General features: G+C 43.6%; 1 protein-coding gene across 1 annotated transcript; it reads left to right on the top strand.

Annotated features, from left to right (window-relative positions):
• Positions 1-5217: 5217 nt before the first annotated feature.
• Positions 5218-16188, top strand: prpf6 (PRP6 pre-mRNA processing factor 6 homolog (S. cerevisiae)). The gene is made up of 21 exons (XM_031845684.1): positions 5218-5444; positions 6345-6504; positions 6670-6788; positions 6928-7006; positions 7534-7710; positions 8234-8347; positions 8456-8550; positions 8647-8803; positions 9042-9204; positions 9995-10113; positions 10201-10419; positions 11394-11516; positions 12219-12340; positions 12476-12614; positions 12734-12853; positions 14022-14198; positions 14275-14408; positions 14526-14617; positions 15055-15169; positions 15276-15402; positions 15933-16188. The coding sequence occupies exons 1-21, from the start codon at positions 5263-5265 to the stop codon at positions 16083-16085; spliced, it is 2886 nt and encodes a 961-aa protein (XP_031701544.1). The 5' UTR covers positions 5218-5262; the 3' UTR covers positions 16086-16188.
• The last annotated feature ends 6 nt before the right edge of the window (positions 16189-16194 follow it).

Here is a 16194-nt window from a genome sequence, read left to right as displayed (position 1 = left end):
CAAAACGTTCTTCAGATTTTAAATTGGGATGCCCAAATAAAATATGCACACTTAGCTCCACCGCCAACTTGTAGCCAATATCAATAGAAGAACAAATACTAATCGTGTCTTTAAAAGGAGATTGCAGTAATCTGTGTGGAATATAATCTAAATTCACATCAGACAGTAAACATTTATAGATCTTTCAGCACTTCAAACAATGAATGATTAACAGAAGACACGTGTCATCACTAAACTCCCTTTCTGCTATCTGCCATCTATACGTCCTGCTTGTCTGCAATGTCTTTCATATTACAAATGTCACTGCTGCTTGAAACAACTGTGTGTCCTTTTCCAACCTTTAAACTGCATGTCCTGTTGTTGTTTCTGTTTCTGATGTGTTTTAGGAAGCCCGTTTAACACCTCGACCAGGGACTACAGATGAAGACCAGCCTCTTGGCTGATTCTGGCATTTTTCACACCATGTGTTTTTATGAATTTACACTTTTCCTTCTCTCAAATAAACTAAATAACACACAAGGTACAACAGAAATATTTTTAATTTATGCAACACAACTAGTTTTACTGCTTCTGAATACATAAAATGTAACACTATTCATTTTATTATCGTCCTCACAAAGGCTGTTTTATCACGAGGGAACAATTATTTAAATGCAAAGCACTAAAAATGTGAACAAATATCAAAAATATCAAAGACATTGCGTCTTCGCTGAATTAGACATCACAAAGACAGGAAGACGGTGCCAGGTTCACTTTCACCTTTATATATACTGTATATGTAAAAAATAAAAGATGTCTTTGTGTCGAGTCTCCAGGGAAGCTTCTACTAAGTTAGAAATGTCAGGATCGCTCTTCTCCAATCCTACTCATCTCTCTTTCTGTCTCTCTCCCGTCATGAATCTTTGTTTTTGCTGTCCATACCTGTCCAAACAACTCAAGCAGTGTACAGTCTCCCTTTTCCTCTCCTCTCAGGAAAAAAAAGAAAATGGGTCAGAAAAAACAACCCAGTAAATGAATCATGGTCTGATACAACCCAGCTGAATACCCGCCTCGCTCTAACAAACGGGTCTGCAGAAAACAGTTGCACGTCAATAATGTAATTTATCTGCTGAGCCATCGGGGGGAAACAAATCCGCTCTGCTGCGGGGTCACGTTCGGTGGAAAATATGAAAACCCTCTCACTAAACCAGTCTGAGTGTCATTCACTCTCCCTCCTTTCTTCTCAGTAAACCTGAGTGCTTACATGGAGAAATGTAACACAAGAAGAGAACATGTCAAGCTTTGAGTTAAACTGCTGCTGTACGAGCATCTTTAAGTCTTCTCCCTCAGACTCAAGGTGAACCCATGAGGAGCGGAAGGGTGTCCTTTTGTTTCTCTTTGCATGGCGATCGGGCCTAATGAATCATTTCCGATATGATTAACCCACAGCTTGTGCGTGTCACATTTGTCGAGTGCATTAGTATTCACAACACAAAATCAACCATCTTTCAATCCTTTGTGCAGAGTCTCAGATCCTACCCTGGACTAATTACCGGACTGTCCTCATTCAAAGCTTTTGTTGTCGCACTAAGCTCCAGATCAATGAAATTCCATTTTGAGCATATGATGCCCAATATGACTCTGGTTTGTCTCTCCCTAAAGGAAGGCCCCCTTAAAGCAATTTACAGTTGTCCTTTTCTCAAGGACACTTCTCTTTGTGTCTGAATAATACACCGTCAGTAATAAGAGCTAAATAAACCATTAATCCTCTCAGGACTTTCTCCCATGTACCAAATCGGGCTTTGTGCAGGTATAACCGCTTTCAACTAAGAGATGTTAATGGAGTTTAACATGTGTGTAATAGTGAAAAATGATGATGTCCATGTCCTATTTTTTTCTTTCTCGCTTTGCCCACATTGTATTGTCGAATATAATAAGCTAAAATTAACTCACAATGCAGCTTAGGCTTTGTGAATGATGTGTCTGTGTTTCTTTGTGTGTGTTTGCATGAAAGTAGATCCATCAACCTGTCATCTCCACACATCTTCTCCTGCAGCTTTCTCTCAATCACCGTTTTATTTGCGTGATTTCGTCTATTTTAATTTCTGGTATCTTTTTCTGCCTCTGCTGCATGCAGCTCCACCATACGTACTGTACAGCACATCTATTTATCATCACACTCTGGACATCTGCTGCGACAGACAGGACAGATAGTCCGGTGACCTTAGCCTCCGTCCCCGTATGTGCACTGAATAAACAGATTAAATGGATTCGAGCATCCGTGCAAACTGCCACATACACCAATGCATAAACATACAGAGGCATGCAGATTATTCTATACTTGCACGGAAGAAGATGCACTATCGTATACACAGTATACCCCGGCTATAATCTGCCTTGTTTGTAGCTCGTCGTTTTAATTTCGCAATTACTTCTTTTCTCACACATCAGTTCGTCTCCGCAAATTGAAGTATTATTCACAAAATGAGGGATATTATTTTGTGAATCTCTCTCATCCAAAATGCAATTCTATCCAAATTAAGTGATTAGTCTTTGTTAAAAAGAAACAAAAAAAAGGCTTAGCAATTAAATGACTGTCTTTCAGCTTTGCTCACATAGACAAACCTCACTAATGGCTTATTCTAAGGGAAGGAAATTATGTTTTTTTTGCCTTCAGCATAATAATAATCTTCAAATAGACTGTCAATCAAAAACCCAGTGTCAATTAAGATCACTTGCTTTTATGTTGGAAAAAAATATTAAAGAATTATGTGATTTCAGTGCAAAACAACTGGTTGTCATTGACAGCAGTCCCTTTTAGTGTCATGATTACAAGTTGTTGTGATGCAGGTAAACTAGAATAAGATGGTTTCTTTTTTCTATCTTCTGTTTTCCAGCTCACAGCTGCGTTTACAGGAAGCTTTTGCCAAAAGAAATATCATGGCAGCACATGAAAGGGAATGACTGTGGTTCGATCTTCTGGTAGGACCGCAGTTACTCAGTCAACCGTCACGACCCAAACAGATAGCACATCCCAAGAAGCTATCTTCTGCTGCCACTGCCTCCACAATTGCAGATTTGTACCGTGTGCGTGTGTGTGTGTGTGCGTGTGTGTGTGTGTGTATATGTGTGTGTGGTGGAGGTTGGTGGATCAGGAAACACTTTTAACACAAGTTGTCAGAACTCCTATTTTAGCCATTTGTGGACAGTGTGGTTACTAAATGAACCCCATACTTCTGCAAATTAGACAGTAGCCTCTACGTGTGCTTGGACCAGAATGTGAAGGATTTTCTCCGTGTTAACGTTGGTCAGCATTAGGTCTACTAATGATTTATTTGTCGCCGATGAGACTGACCTGGATCACTCATCCGTGGGTCAGCGCGATGATCCGCGCACACCCACACATCATCTGGGGTTTGGTTTACTGTCTTTGTCTTATTGTACAGAACATACGATGCGAATTCAAGCTGCACTTCATGCTATCTGTGATCGTAAAGATAATTCAGATGAAATGAAAATAATCACAGGAGTGTAAAAGAGGCTGCGCGTTAGAGATGTAATGAATGCTTGGGTTGAGCTTCATGTTTAAACTGGTCTTCAGCTGTGGGAGCTATATGTCCTCGAATGTATCTGACAGTCCATTTCCATCATCACGTTCTTCTCCCAGGGGAGAAATAACGTCTGCCCTCCAGGCAATGTAAGTGAAGAAATGATGTAAAGGCCTGGGCCGAGGATCAGTCAGCGGATGGGTGAAGTTAAAACGTGATTCTGACTAATTGATGTATGGCCTCACTTCGTCTCAAGGGATGAAACCCAGAAGTGTGGCGTTAGAATGTGATTACCTTTACTGCAGTCCAATGTTTGAATATAGACCCTCCAACATGGATGCTTTTCACTCACAATGCAAGAGTTGTAACACATACACATGTCAAGATTTACTCTAAAATCCCTTCATGAATGGCTGAATCCACTCTAAATATCCTCTTTAAGACCTGAATTCTATTACTATTTTATTCACTACTCTTACTGAGCACCAGAGTCTGCTTCAGTTAGGGCCCAATAAAACCTGCTGTGGCTGTAGAATACTGATCCCTTTTTGAATGCAGGAGCCCTGTGAGAGCCCTGACATTAAGAAGAATGGGAAGGTTCATTTGAATTGAGCAACATGCAACCTTCAGGGGCCTGGTTGTTTATTCAAACAAATGCCAGCGGTGTCATATGTGCCATGATTGGGGTCACAGATCCATTCATGACACTCTGTCAAGGGAGGAAATTAAATAGTGCACAAAGAGAGTATTACACTGATTACTATTTAAAAAAATAATAATTAACAGGCCTATTGTATATGCCTTTGAAATTTGCATGAATGCTCTTAAGAAGATTGTGAGAATATTACAATAAAGTAGCCCAAATGTAGGAGAAAGACGTTCTAAAATTATGCCCACCCAAATTAATTAAGTTAAACTTTCTGGGAGAAACTTGTACAAATACATCATGATGTTAGTTCAGGCAACACTCACTGTAAAAAGGCTCATTAGGAATACTAATCTATGAAGCTTACAGGTCTACTTCTAATGTGCTTGATAGCAGTAGTTTAATAGGCCTGTTATTTCTCAGGATGTGACGCCCTCATGTGGCTTCCCTGGAAAACTGATATTAAATTTCCTATGAAAGTCAAACAATAAAACAGTTACATTGTGAGGCGTGGGGAAATAAGCACATTTCACGATTCACGTCAACAATTTAGATCTAAATGAATATCATGAGTGTATATATACACTGTATACACTGTGTATATATACATTGTGCAATACAATTATTCTGTCTGTATATATAACATTGCAACTGTCTGTATATATAATATTGCACCACAACAAGCATTCTATCTGTATATATAATATTTGAGTTATTGTGGGTGTTTTACTCTTTTACTTATTTAATATTGAATATTCTTTACTGTTTTATTATTACTTATTTACTTATTTATAATACTTGTATTGATCTTGTTTTTACTATGTAGCTTGTTTGCACTATCCACCATGCTGCTATAATCCTGTAAATTTCCCCACTGCGGGACTAATAAAGGATTATTTTATTTTAATTTATCTTATTTTATGAGATAAGTGCAAATAAATCCACCTGTGCTGTAGGGGGCGCTGTGACAAACACCAACCGACACGTAGACACGCGCACAAGGGGTCGCTGGTTGCTCGCAACTGACGGAAGTGCGACTGTTGTTTATCCGGCAGTTAGCCTCCTCGTCGTCGTCGGAAAAACGAAACGATGGCAACAATAAAACAAGGACCTAAAATTGTCTCCAAGTTGTCTGCGGGAGGCCCCGGGGCCGCGGGGGTCGGCGGCGGCCTCCCGGCACTACCCATTGCTTCTCCGCTCATGGGGAAGAAGAAGAAGCCGTTTCTGGGGATGCCCGCTCCGCTGGGCTACGTGCCTGGTCTGGGTAGAGGGTAAGCTAACATGACTAGCTTAGCATGCGAACTCTCAGTAGCTCTTCAGCTGGCCAGTAAGATAGGTGATGTCTGTTAGATTGAAGTTTGTTCAGCTAACAAGCCTAGCCTAGGATGCTAACTCTCAATATCTATTCATTTAGCCAGTAAGATAGGTGATGTCTGTTAGATTGAAGTTTGTTCAGCTAACAAGCCTAGCCTAGCATGCTAACTCTCAGTAGCTCTTTAGCAAGCCAGTAAGAGGGTACGCTAACATGCCTAGCTAGCATGCTAACTCTCAGTAGCTCTTCAGCTAGCCAGTGAGCTAGGTGATGTCAGTTAGATGAACTGTTGTTATTTATTTATTTAAACAAAACCATTTCAAATGTAAACATTTTTCCGTTCTTCATCTGTTAAAACTAATTCATTACAGTTAAAATGTAAGTGCAAAATACACTTATTTATTTTATCTGTAAAATGAAGATTTTCTGATTTTATTTAGTTAAATGTGCAGCACTTTGAGCTACTTAGTCTGTATGAAATGTGCTATATAAATAAATATAATAAATATAATAAATATGGTATTATCAAGAGAGGCATTGATTCGTTATCCTCCTCGTAGTGTCAAAATAAACTAAATTAAACAGTGGCAGTTACTCTTAAATTATTAACTTATATTTATTTTTGACCACACATTTGTTGTGGAAAGTGAAAACCTGTGTTGGTCACATAACTAACGTTAGTAGTGTCTTGCTGGCCAACTCGACAAGTGACAAGGCAGCATGATCTACCGTTAGTAAATTATTAAAACGCCTTCATCAGCTGGTTGTGTATTTAGATGAAAATCCCAGTGAATGAACACCCATCACAAGTTTACCCAGGTTTATTTGAGTGAAATTAAAATTAATTGCTCCTCTTTAGTGCAACTGGTTTTACTACCCGATCTGATATCGGTCCTGCTCGTGATGCCAACGATCCAGTGGACGACCGACATGCAGCGCCAGGGAAGAGGACGGTTGGGGACCAAATGAAAAAGAACGAGGACGAAGAAGAAGATCTGAACGACACAAATTATGACGAGGTGCTTATGATTGGACTGTCTCTGCCTTTAATTTGATGATAACATTTGCTGTCGGGCTGTTTGCAAGGACTTAATCCGTCCACTCAAGAGTTAAAGTTGACCAGACAATATCTCATCAATTCTTCATTCCAGTTCCATAATTTTGCTTCTTTTTTTGTCTTATAGTTTAATGGATATGCGGGTAGCTTGTTCTCCAGTGGGCCTTATGAGAAAGATGATGAAGAAGCAGATGCTATATACGCAGCACTGGACAAGAGGATGGATGAAAGACGCAAAGAAAGAAGGTCACTACTAAACTAGTCTATTTCCCACCCAGTCTTTGGTGAACAAGCGAATCCTTTGTTTTCCACAGTGTGTGTGACATCCTGCTCACTTGATGCTACATGTGAGCGTTGTTTTGAATGCTGTGCTGTTTATTTTCAGGGAGCTGAGAGAAAAGGATGAAATCGAGAAATACCGTATGGAGCGACCCAAAATCCAACAACAGTTTTCAGATCTAAAGGTACAATAACAAATGATTTGAAATGCTGTTCGCTTTCTTTTCACCCTTTGCTCACATTATATTTTCGTCTACTGTCCTCGTCTTACGCCTGTCTCTTAACATTTTACGAACATATAAGATTTTGTCACTGTTGTGCCTACAACCATCTTCCCAAATGCACAAATATAAACTTACGTAGCTGGACTTGTAACTGCTTTATATTATCACAAACCTGTGAACTGACACACGTGAAATGTTTTTATTTTAGAATTCTACGGATCAACTGTTACACGCATTGTAGCACTTAAAATGATCCTGTGATCAGAGAGAAGTTTCAACAACGTTTCTGACATTCCAAGTCGATTCACATCTCTCACTACTTGTTTAGAGAACAGTTCTGTCTTATCTTTACTTTAATCTGTCCCGCTTTGTTTTCCATAACAGCTGTTTCTTGTAAGCACTTTGAGACAGATGCAAAAAAGGCAAACTTGGCCAATAAAGCTGATTCTTTCATCCGTCTTCATTCCCTCTTTTCCATCGCTTCACAGAGAAAGTTGGCCGAGGTGTCAGAGGAGGAGTGGCTGAGCATCCCTGAGGTGGGAGACGCCAGGAATAAGCGCCAGAGAAATCCTCGCTATGAGAAGCTCACACCTGTCCCCGATAGCTTCTTCTCCAAACACCTGAAGACCGGAGAGAACCACACCAGTGTTGACCCTCTGCAAGGGGTCAGTACACATACAAACACACGTGAACGTACTGTAGACATCCACACAGAACTCGTCGTTGGAAACACATGCTGTAGTACCATCGTGCACCAGCAGGAGTCAGGAAATCTCACTGGAAACAAGGAAATCACTTCAACTGTGGTGTTAATGCTCCTATTTCTTCATGCAGGCATGTAATCTCTCTGTATAGTTATGTTGCACCATATGGAAAATATCCTACCAATGTTTCTGATCAATATCAATCAATCAGAGTACCCTTAAAGTACCTAATCGATGAGAGTAGAACCATCATATCTTCTTATATTTTACATTATCACCATGAATTCAGTGCACAGTATAGTTCGGCCCTGCAGCACATGAGAGTCTGGTTCCCACTCATAATTTTCACAGGTATCATTTAGGTTGCTGAGAAAGGTGTCATATGATCCGGGCCTGTGTTTCATAAGCCTTTTTTTGCCGTAACATTATTCTCACAGAGCGTATAATGCTCCGCTTCATCACCACTGTGTCTTCTCTCCACTAGCTGGGAGGTCTGAGCACACCGTACCCAGGAAGCATGACACCGGGCACGGGAGAGCTGGACATGAGGAAAATCGGTCAGGCCAGGAACACGCTGATGGACATGAGGCTCAGCCAGGTAACCAACGATCAGCCATCACCCTCGTTCCATCGGTCATGCTCTCCATGTAGATACACAGGATTTATAGTTTTCTCTCGTCTGTGTCGGCCTTCTATCGATCTTCAGGTGTCCGACTCCGTGAGCGGACAGACGGTGGTGGATCCTAAAGGTTACCTGACAGATCTCAACTCCATGATCCCCACACATGGTGGAGACATCAGGTAGAGACACACTGGTGACTTCGCTGCTTCATAGGGTGTGTTTGTGTTAATACGATGTGTGTCTGATGGTCTATCCTTTGGTTCCGCTCGCCCCAGTGACATCAAGAAGGCTCGTCTGCTGCTGAAGTCGGTGAGGGAGACCAACCCTCATCACCCTCCGGCCTGGATCGCCTCCGCCAGGCTGGAGGAGGTGACCGGAAAACTGCAGGTGGCCAGGAACCTGATCATGAAAGGCACCGAGATGTGTCCGAAGGTAAAGGATGGTGGACGAGGATATTTAATCTTTTAGTATGGCAGGTAGATAGAAAGCCAGGGAGGTAGGTAGATGGGTAGGTTTGCAGGCAGGTAGGTTTCTTCTCCCTAATGTGTAAAAACATACTGAACCGTGTGCTTGTTGAACCGCTGCACCGCTACGGTCCAGTTTCAGTGGTGAAATAGGTCCTTTCCCTCCTGTTGAAGTAAGAGTTTCTCTTATTCTCTTTTTCTACCAGAGTGAGGATGTGTGGCTGGAGGCAGCCAGACTTCAGCCCGGCGACACGGCCAAAGCTGTGGTAGCCCAGGCCGTCCGCCACCTGCCGCAGTCCGTTCGCATCTACATCAGAGCTGCAGAGCTGGAGACGGACATCAGGGCCAAGAAACGAGTCCTCAGGAAGGGTGAGGCTTCCAGATAATAAATAAATATATATATATGTATATATAAGGTTGCATGTTGATGTTTTGACTCGATATGTTGATGTTATGTTGCTATGAGGAGAGTGTTGTTTTGCCTTCTCAGTGAATGAATACGTAACAATTTCCCTGCCAAAAGGAAGACACTAATTCCTGCTCGGCAAAAATTCAAAACCACTCACCATCTGTCCGTTGTCTCATAAAAGCACCACTTATGGTTGCGTTAAACATTTAATAAGTGTTGCATTCGGCAGCTGCGGTTCTGGCTTCTCATCAAAGGCCAGGCACCCTATCTGAAGCATGGTGTCAATGCCCCGACACGCACACGCACACACACACACACAGCAATATTTCCCAGCAGCATACCTGACTGACAGAGATGGATGTGGAGCTTCCCCTGTGGGAGGGCTCTCTCCGCCTCTACATGTTCAGTTGCCTCTGCTCTACTTTTCTCCGTTTCATAACACTCTGCCTTCCCACTCAGATGCTTTTGAACTCTGCTACTGTTGCAGGAAAAGCTGTTTGCTGTTTGTTTTTAATTGCTTGTGTGTTCACTGAAATCTAAAGTGCCTCCATTTCCTTTTTTAAGTTGTGATTTATCAAACGTATATCTCTTTAAAATGTCCGCTCTACCTATTCAAGATGATATAAGGTGATGTGGAAATGGCAGTAAAAATGGTCAAGTACGTTAACGCACAAATTCGCTCCTCATATATTTAGGGAACCACCATGTAAGTGACAGTGAAATGACAGCTGTTGATTGTGACCTGTTTAGCCCTGGAGAACGTGTCCAAGTCCGTTCGGCTGTGGAAGACGGCGGTGGAGCTGGAGGAGCCAGAGGACGCCAGGATCATGCTGAGCAGAGCTGTGGAGTGTTGCCCTACGAGTGTGGAGGTACGCTCAGCTGTCACTCTATTTACCACAAATTACAGCCACCGACACCTACGTCTTCATCTAATTATTTCTGTCCGTCCTCTCCAGCTGTGGCTGGCTCTGGCCCGGTTAGAGACGTACGAGAACGCCCGGCGTGTCCTGAACAAAGCTCGAGAGAACATCCCCACCGATCGCCACATCTGGATCACGGCCGCCAAGTTGGAGGAGGCCAACCTCAACACTCAGATGGTGGACAAGATCATCGACAGAGCCATCACCTCTCTACGCGCCAACGGCGTGGAGATCAACAGAGAGCAGTGGATACAGGTTTGTTTCACGGGTTTCTGCTGCCAGTGCTGCAGTCAAGACCACCTGAAGTGTGGGTGTATCGAGACCGAGACGGGACCCAACCAGTCTGAGTCACACACCACATGACACACTTAAGATAAAATGCGGAACATGCAAATCATAGACACTCCTCAAATCAATATCTTTAAATAGCAAATTCCTATTTTGCTGTTCATTAATGCTCTGAATGTCGTATGTAGAACCGTTACATGTATAGCTCCAGATCCAAATTGTCGCTTTAAACAACAATGCTAATGCTGAAGAAGTATTTTTAAGTTAATGATGTTTTGTGCTTTAACTAACATCAGTAATGTTCATAGAAGTTGGGGTGAATCCTGTAGTTTCAATCAAGATCAGCTGATGAAAAATTGGTTCTTCTTCAGCACTCTGATCTGAATAAATCCGTACCGTTAATAAAGGAATGTTTTTTCCTTTTAATCCTCTGTGTTGACGGAGTACAGAATGCGTCATGTGTTTGTCAGCTTTGATAGCAAGCCAGCACATTTTGGCAAAAGCTGCTGTCAGCTATTTCATCTGGCTGCAACAGAATCCGAGCCTGCACCGTGACTGACATTTCGTTTTTGTGCCGATCACAGTTGTTTTGCAATCGCAGGCCTTTGCTGCAAACCCTTTCTCTTCCTGGTGGTACGCGGTTACTGTAGTAGGTTTATCAAGGCGTACACTCGCCACAACACCAACAACAGATGCACTCTAAAATGATTCCTTTTGTGTGTGGGACCCTGAGCTATTCCTCTGTACTGCCCACAAGAATCACGTGTGCAGAGAAGACTGATTATCTATAAACTAAGTCATCTATGTGGAAAACGACACAGGTTCTTCTAGAGGTTTCTGGTCTCAGTGGTTGTGTACATGTAGTATTTATCCCCACAGTACTGGGGTCAGTAGTTCATTACCTTAACTCTCTTGCATTCCTTTTTCTTCTCGTGTTGCAGGATGCAGAGGAGTGTGACAAAGCGGGCAGCGTGGCTACCTGCCAGGCCGTGATCAGGGCCGTCATAGGGATCGGCATCGAGGAGGAGGATCGCAAACACACATGGATGGAGGATTCAGATAGTGTGAGTGCTGATGTCTGTTTATGTTGTTTTTACACAGACCCTGACTCCTAGAAGGGTCTTTCACATTCTCACTTTAGGTGTTTTCAGACCAAACACTTCTGTGTAGTTCTCTGAGGAAACTACACAGGTTCAAGGGCTTGTTTTCTGTTTGCATTCACACCGCTAATAGGAACGCTGAAGTGGCGCAAATTGGCCAGCGCCTCTCTGACTGCGAAATTAGCAAGCACCGGATTCCCTACACGCTCTCTTAGCTTATTTTTAAAAGTAATATAAGAATAAATAAGCAACTCTGCCGTAGAAACAATTGTATAAACACAAGCACATGCTTTTGTGCTTCTGGGTTAGCATTTGTGCTACTGGGTTAACTCGCTGAGCAGCTCCTCTCGCTCGTTCTTTGTCTCAGTGGGTGTTTGCTCACTAACGAGTTAACTTCTGGACTTTACTGTCGGCGCATTTGTCCATGTTTTATTTTCATTTTTTTGTGTTTTATCTGTTCACGTGGGTTTTTAGAAATGGCGGTTACCGGCGCTGCATTAGCTCATGTGTTCGACCAATCAACGTACTCTTACATCCCTCGTGGTTCCTCTTGTGCTGAGGGTTACTTACTCTGATAAAGGAGCTGAAAAAAGTCCCTCAAAACTATTAAAAAGTTTCTGCGGTCGGGGTTTAACTGAACTGAGATGCTTGTGTGTTGTGTTTCAGTGCGTGTCCCACGGAGCGCTGGAGTGTGCCAGAGCCATCTACGCCCATGCTCTGCAGGTGTTCCCCAGTAAAAAGAGTGTCTGGCTCAGAGCCGCCTACTTTGAGAAAAATAACGGCACCAGGTGACCACATATGCTTTCTAAAGTGTCGTAGTCGAAAGCTGAATTTGTGTCTTTAGTTTCTAACATTGTGTTTTTCTCTTCTTTACCGCTCATGTGCTCCTCCCCTCCATTACTCTCCCATGTCTCATCTCTCAGGGAGTCTTTGGAGGCCCTGCTCCAGAGGGCCGTGGCTCACTGTCCCAAAGCAGAGGTCCTGTGGCTGATGGGGGCCAAGTCCAAGTGGCTGGCTGAGGACGTACCTGCCGCCAGAAGTATCCTCGCTCTGGCCTTCCAGGTGATGATGAGGATGCAAACTTTTGATTGTTCACGTAGCATCCACGCAGACCTGTGACTAACTCTGTTTCCCCTCTTGCTCTGTCTCGGTTCCTCCTTCTTTTTGTTTCTCCCCCGTAGGCTAACCCAAACAGTGAAGAGATCTGGCTCGCTGCTGTCAAGCTAGAGTCTGAGAATAACGAGTATGAAAGAGCCCGTCGACTGCTGGCCAAGGCCCGGAGCAGTGCCCCGACAGCCAGGGTGAGTGTGTGTCTTGTACTTCATTGTGAGGACAGAAACAAACAGAATGTCCTCACTTCTTCAAAGGCCTGTTTGAGGCTCAAGACTTGGTGGGTTCAGGCTGGGATTCATTATTGTTCGGGTAAAGGTTGCGGTTCGGCATTTCGTTTTAATGCCACGGTTTAAGTTCCCAGACGCACCAAAGTGACTTCAGAGAACTAGCGAGGTCAAAGGCCCACTGTTGCGTCGCCTGTGTCTTGGCCAAAAAAGTTGCACTTGAACACATCGCAAAGCCAACGGCTAACTAGCATATCTGTTCTGCGCCTGTGTGAGAGGAAGTAAAGCTTTGTTTATACTCACCGAAGGGCCCGTTGCCGATTCAGCATGCTCAATCGGCCGAAGAGCCTCCGCCGAGGCTCGACTGGTGCCAACAGTTCGGCACGTACTGCAAAAAATAGAGCCACAGGAGTGTGTCAGGGCCTTTAGGCCAAGGGGCAATTATGTCAACGAGTGTCCTCACAAAGGTAGAGGTACAGGGATAAGTGTGTGTGTGTGTGAGAGAGAGAAATCTGCACAGATCCACTCGTCTGCTGGATAAACAGTTTGTCTCCGCATTTAGGTTTTTAACGTATCAGTGTGTTATCAATCAAAATCCTGTCATCGTCTGGTATTTATTGGATTGTAATACAGATCGAATAAACACACAGTTCCTTAACTCTCTCTGCTGGTTCATCTGTACATGAGAAGACTGGTTAAGTATTTAAACTGCCTGTCCTTTTACAGCCCTGCTGTGACCTTGTGTACCAGTGCAGACACTTTATCTTTATTATGTAATGTTGATACGAGTAGACCTGTGACCCACGTTGTGAAGGTGCCTTGACTATCGGGTTTTAATCTTCTCCTGCTTTAAAGCCAGCGTTTAACAGTAAATTTGCTGTGCTGATCGTTCCGTCAGATAAGAATCCTGCAGCATTTAGGCTGTGCCCTTGGAAGGTCTGTCATCTACACGTGTGAAAGCTGGTACGGTATTTACGTTGCATAATCAAGCGACAATATAAGTATTTTGAATTCTTTTGAAAGAAATGTGAGAACACGACAAGCCTAGGGGGATTTAAAAAGGGGAGTTCATGGTCCGGTCTGTCTATACATAGTTCCTGCCTGAAAAGCTTGTGTGTGTTTAATTCTACAGGTATTCATGAAGTCTGTGAAGCTGGAGTGGGTGTTGGGGAACATCGACGCTGCCCAGGAGCTGTGCACCGAGGCCCTGAAACACTACGAGGACTTCCCCAAACTTTGGATGATGAGAGGCCAGATAGAGGAGCAGTGTGAGAACATGGACAAGGCCAGAGAGGCCTACAACCAAGGGGTGAGGGTTTTGTTCTGTCGCTTGTTTAGTCACACGTGTTTGGATAAAGTTTTAAATGAATCGCTTGTTGCCGTAGTTGAAAAAGTGTCCCCACTCGAGTGGCCTGTGGTTGCTGCTGTCCCGTCTGGAAGAGCGAGTGGGTCAGCTGACCAGAGCCAGAGCGATCCTGGAGAAGGCCCGACTCAAGAACCCCCAGAGCGCCGACCTATGGTGAGGAAACACACGAGTGTGTCTGTCTGTCTGTCTGCCATTTTTTTGGAATACAGCACAGAAACCCAAATTGGAATCGATGTAAAATTGTGTTTCTAAAATGATCTCATTCACCAGGCTGGAGTCGGTGAGGCTGGAGTTCCGTGCTGGACTGAAGAACATCTCCAACACGCTGATGGCCAAAGCTCTGCAGGAGTGCCCCAATTCAGGTTCAATATGTTCTGAACCCTCTTTCAGAAACGCACCAAAGCTGCTTGTTTTACTTTAATGGCAGTGAATAGTCTGTAAAAGTCATCCAGTTTGATAACATAAGGTCTGTACTTCCATATTCATCTTGTTTTTATCTGAATTTAGCTGATCACTTGTATTTTTTTTATAGCCAAAGCTAATGCTGACTTCTTTATCACGTCAATATACTTTATTTTATATTTTATTATACCTGCAACAACCACCTGATTGGAAAATGCTCGTTCTACATAAACCAGACTGCCGGTTATTTACCCGTCTCTCTCACGTGCAGAGAGGAATCAACATGCTGCATGATCAAAACAATCCAGAGAACGTCTTATTTTCTTTACAATGACTTCGTCTGTGTGTCCATAATCTCAAATTCTGTGTTCCTCCGGACTCTGTCCTTCTCTCCCAGGCATCCTGTGGGCTGAGGCGGTGTTCCTGGAGGCCCGGCCTCAGAGGAAGACCAAGAGTGTGGATGCTTTGAAGAAGTGTGAACACGATCCCCACGTCCTGCTCGCTGTAGCCAAGTACGACAGCATCTCTTTACCGTTCTCTGCTCTCTTACTCAGTAATAACGACACGGTACTTGAATTCATTTTAATAACCTTGTGCACACACACACACACACGTTAGGTTGTTCTGGAGTGAGCGTAAGATCACCAAAGCCAGAGAGTGGTTCCTCAGGACGGTGAAGATTGAGCCGGACCTCGGAGACGCTTGGGCTCTCTTCTACAAGTTTGAGCAGCAGCACGGCACAGAGGTAAGGATCTTAAGATGGTCTTTATTCACATCGGTGTCAAAGGTCACGTTCTCACAGAAGTCCTCACAAAGCTCACGCGGTTCACTTTAGACGGAGAATGACTTCTGCAGTTCAGTTCATGTAGTTTCGGTAAATCTCATCGTAGCTATGACCCCACTGGATAGATATTATATATTATATCTCTGTCTGTCTCTCTTTCTCTCCCCCTCTGTCTCTTTCTCTCTCTCTCTCTCTGTCTGTCTCTCACACTCACACTCCCCCCCCCCCCCCCCCCCCCAATGCGGATCAATAAGTGTCCGGTACACCATTATTAAGAGTTCTTACTGAAGACAACAGTATTTATGCAGAGGAGTACATCCAAAAAAAAGTTTTCTTTAGTTTTTGAAAAGTGAAAAGTCAGCAGATTTACTCATACATTGATGCTTCTAGACACAAGTGTTAAACGTAAACATCACGCCGCTTTGCACGGTGTTTGTTTGAACCACACCTGGTGGATTTGATGTAACCTCACCCGTCCTGCGTCCCATCAGGAGCAGCAGGAAGAGGTGAGGAAGCGCTGCGAGAACGCGGAGCCCCGACACGGAGAGCTGTGGTGCGCCGAGTCCAAACACGTCCTGAACTGGCAGAAGAAGACGGGAGAGATATTAGTGGGAGTGGCCAGCAAGATCAAGAACACCTTCTGAGACCGGGGGGGAAATGTTGGACTGAAAACAAGCTGGAGGACTCGGCTATGGACACGCTCGACTGTAGTTCTCTACCCGGATACAAAGTACTCACACATACCCCCACCCC

This window comes from Anarrhichthys ocellatus, unplaced genomic scaffold (genome assembly GCF_004355925.1).
Source record: "Anarrhichthys ocellatus isolate YVR2014 unplaced genomic scaffold, GSC_Weel_1.0 scaffold5, whole genome shotgun sequence".
Taxonomy (NCBI): Eukaryota; Metazoa; Chordata; class Actinopteri; order Perciformes; family Anarhichadidae; genus Anarrhichthys; species Anarrhichthys ocellatus.
This window is presented reverse-complemented; position numbering and strand designations above follow the sequence as displayed.

Coding starts and splice junctions, on each gene's coding strand:
- prpf6 (XM_031845684.1), top strand. CDS start 5,263: ATGGCAACAATAAAACAAGGACCTAAAATTGTCTCCAAGTTGTCTGCG. Junction 12,854..14,021: donor GCAGTGCCCCGACAGCCAGG/GTGAGTGTGTGT, acceptor TTAATTCTACAG/GTATTCATGAAGTCTGTGAA. Junction 15,403..15,932: donor AGCAGCAGCACGGCACAGAG/GTAAGGATCTTA, acceptor GCGTCCCATCAG/GAGCAGCAGGAAGAGGTGAG.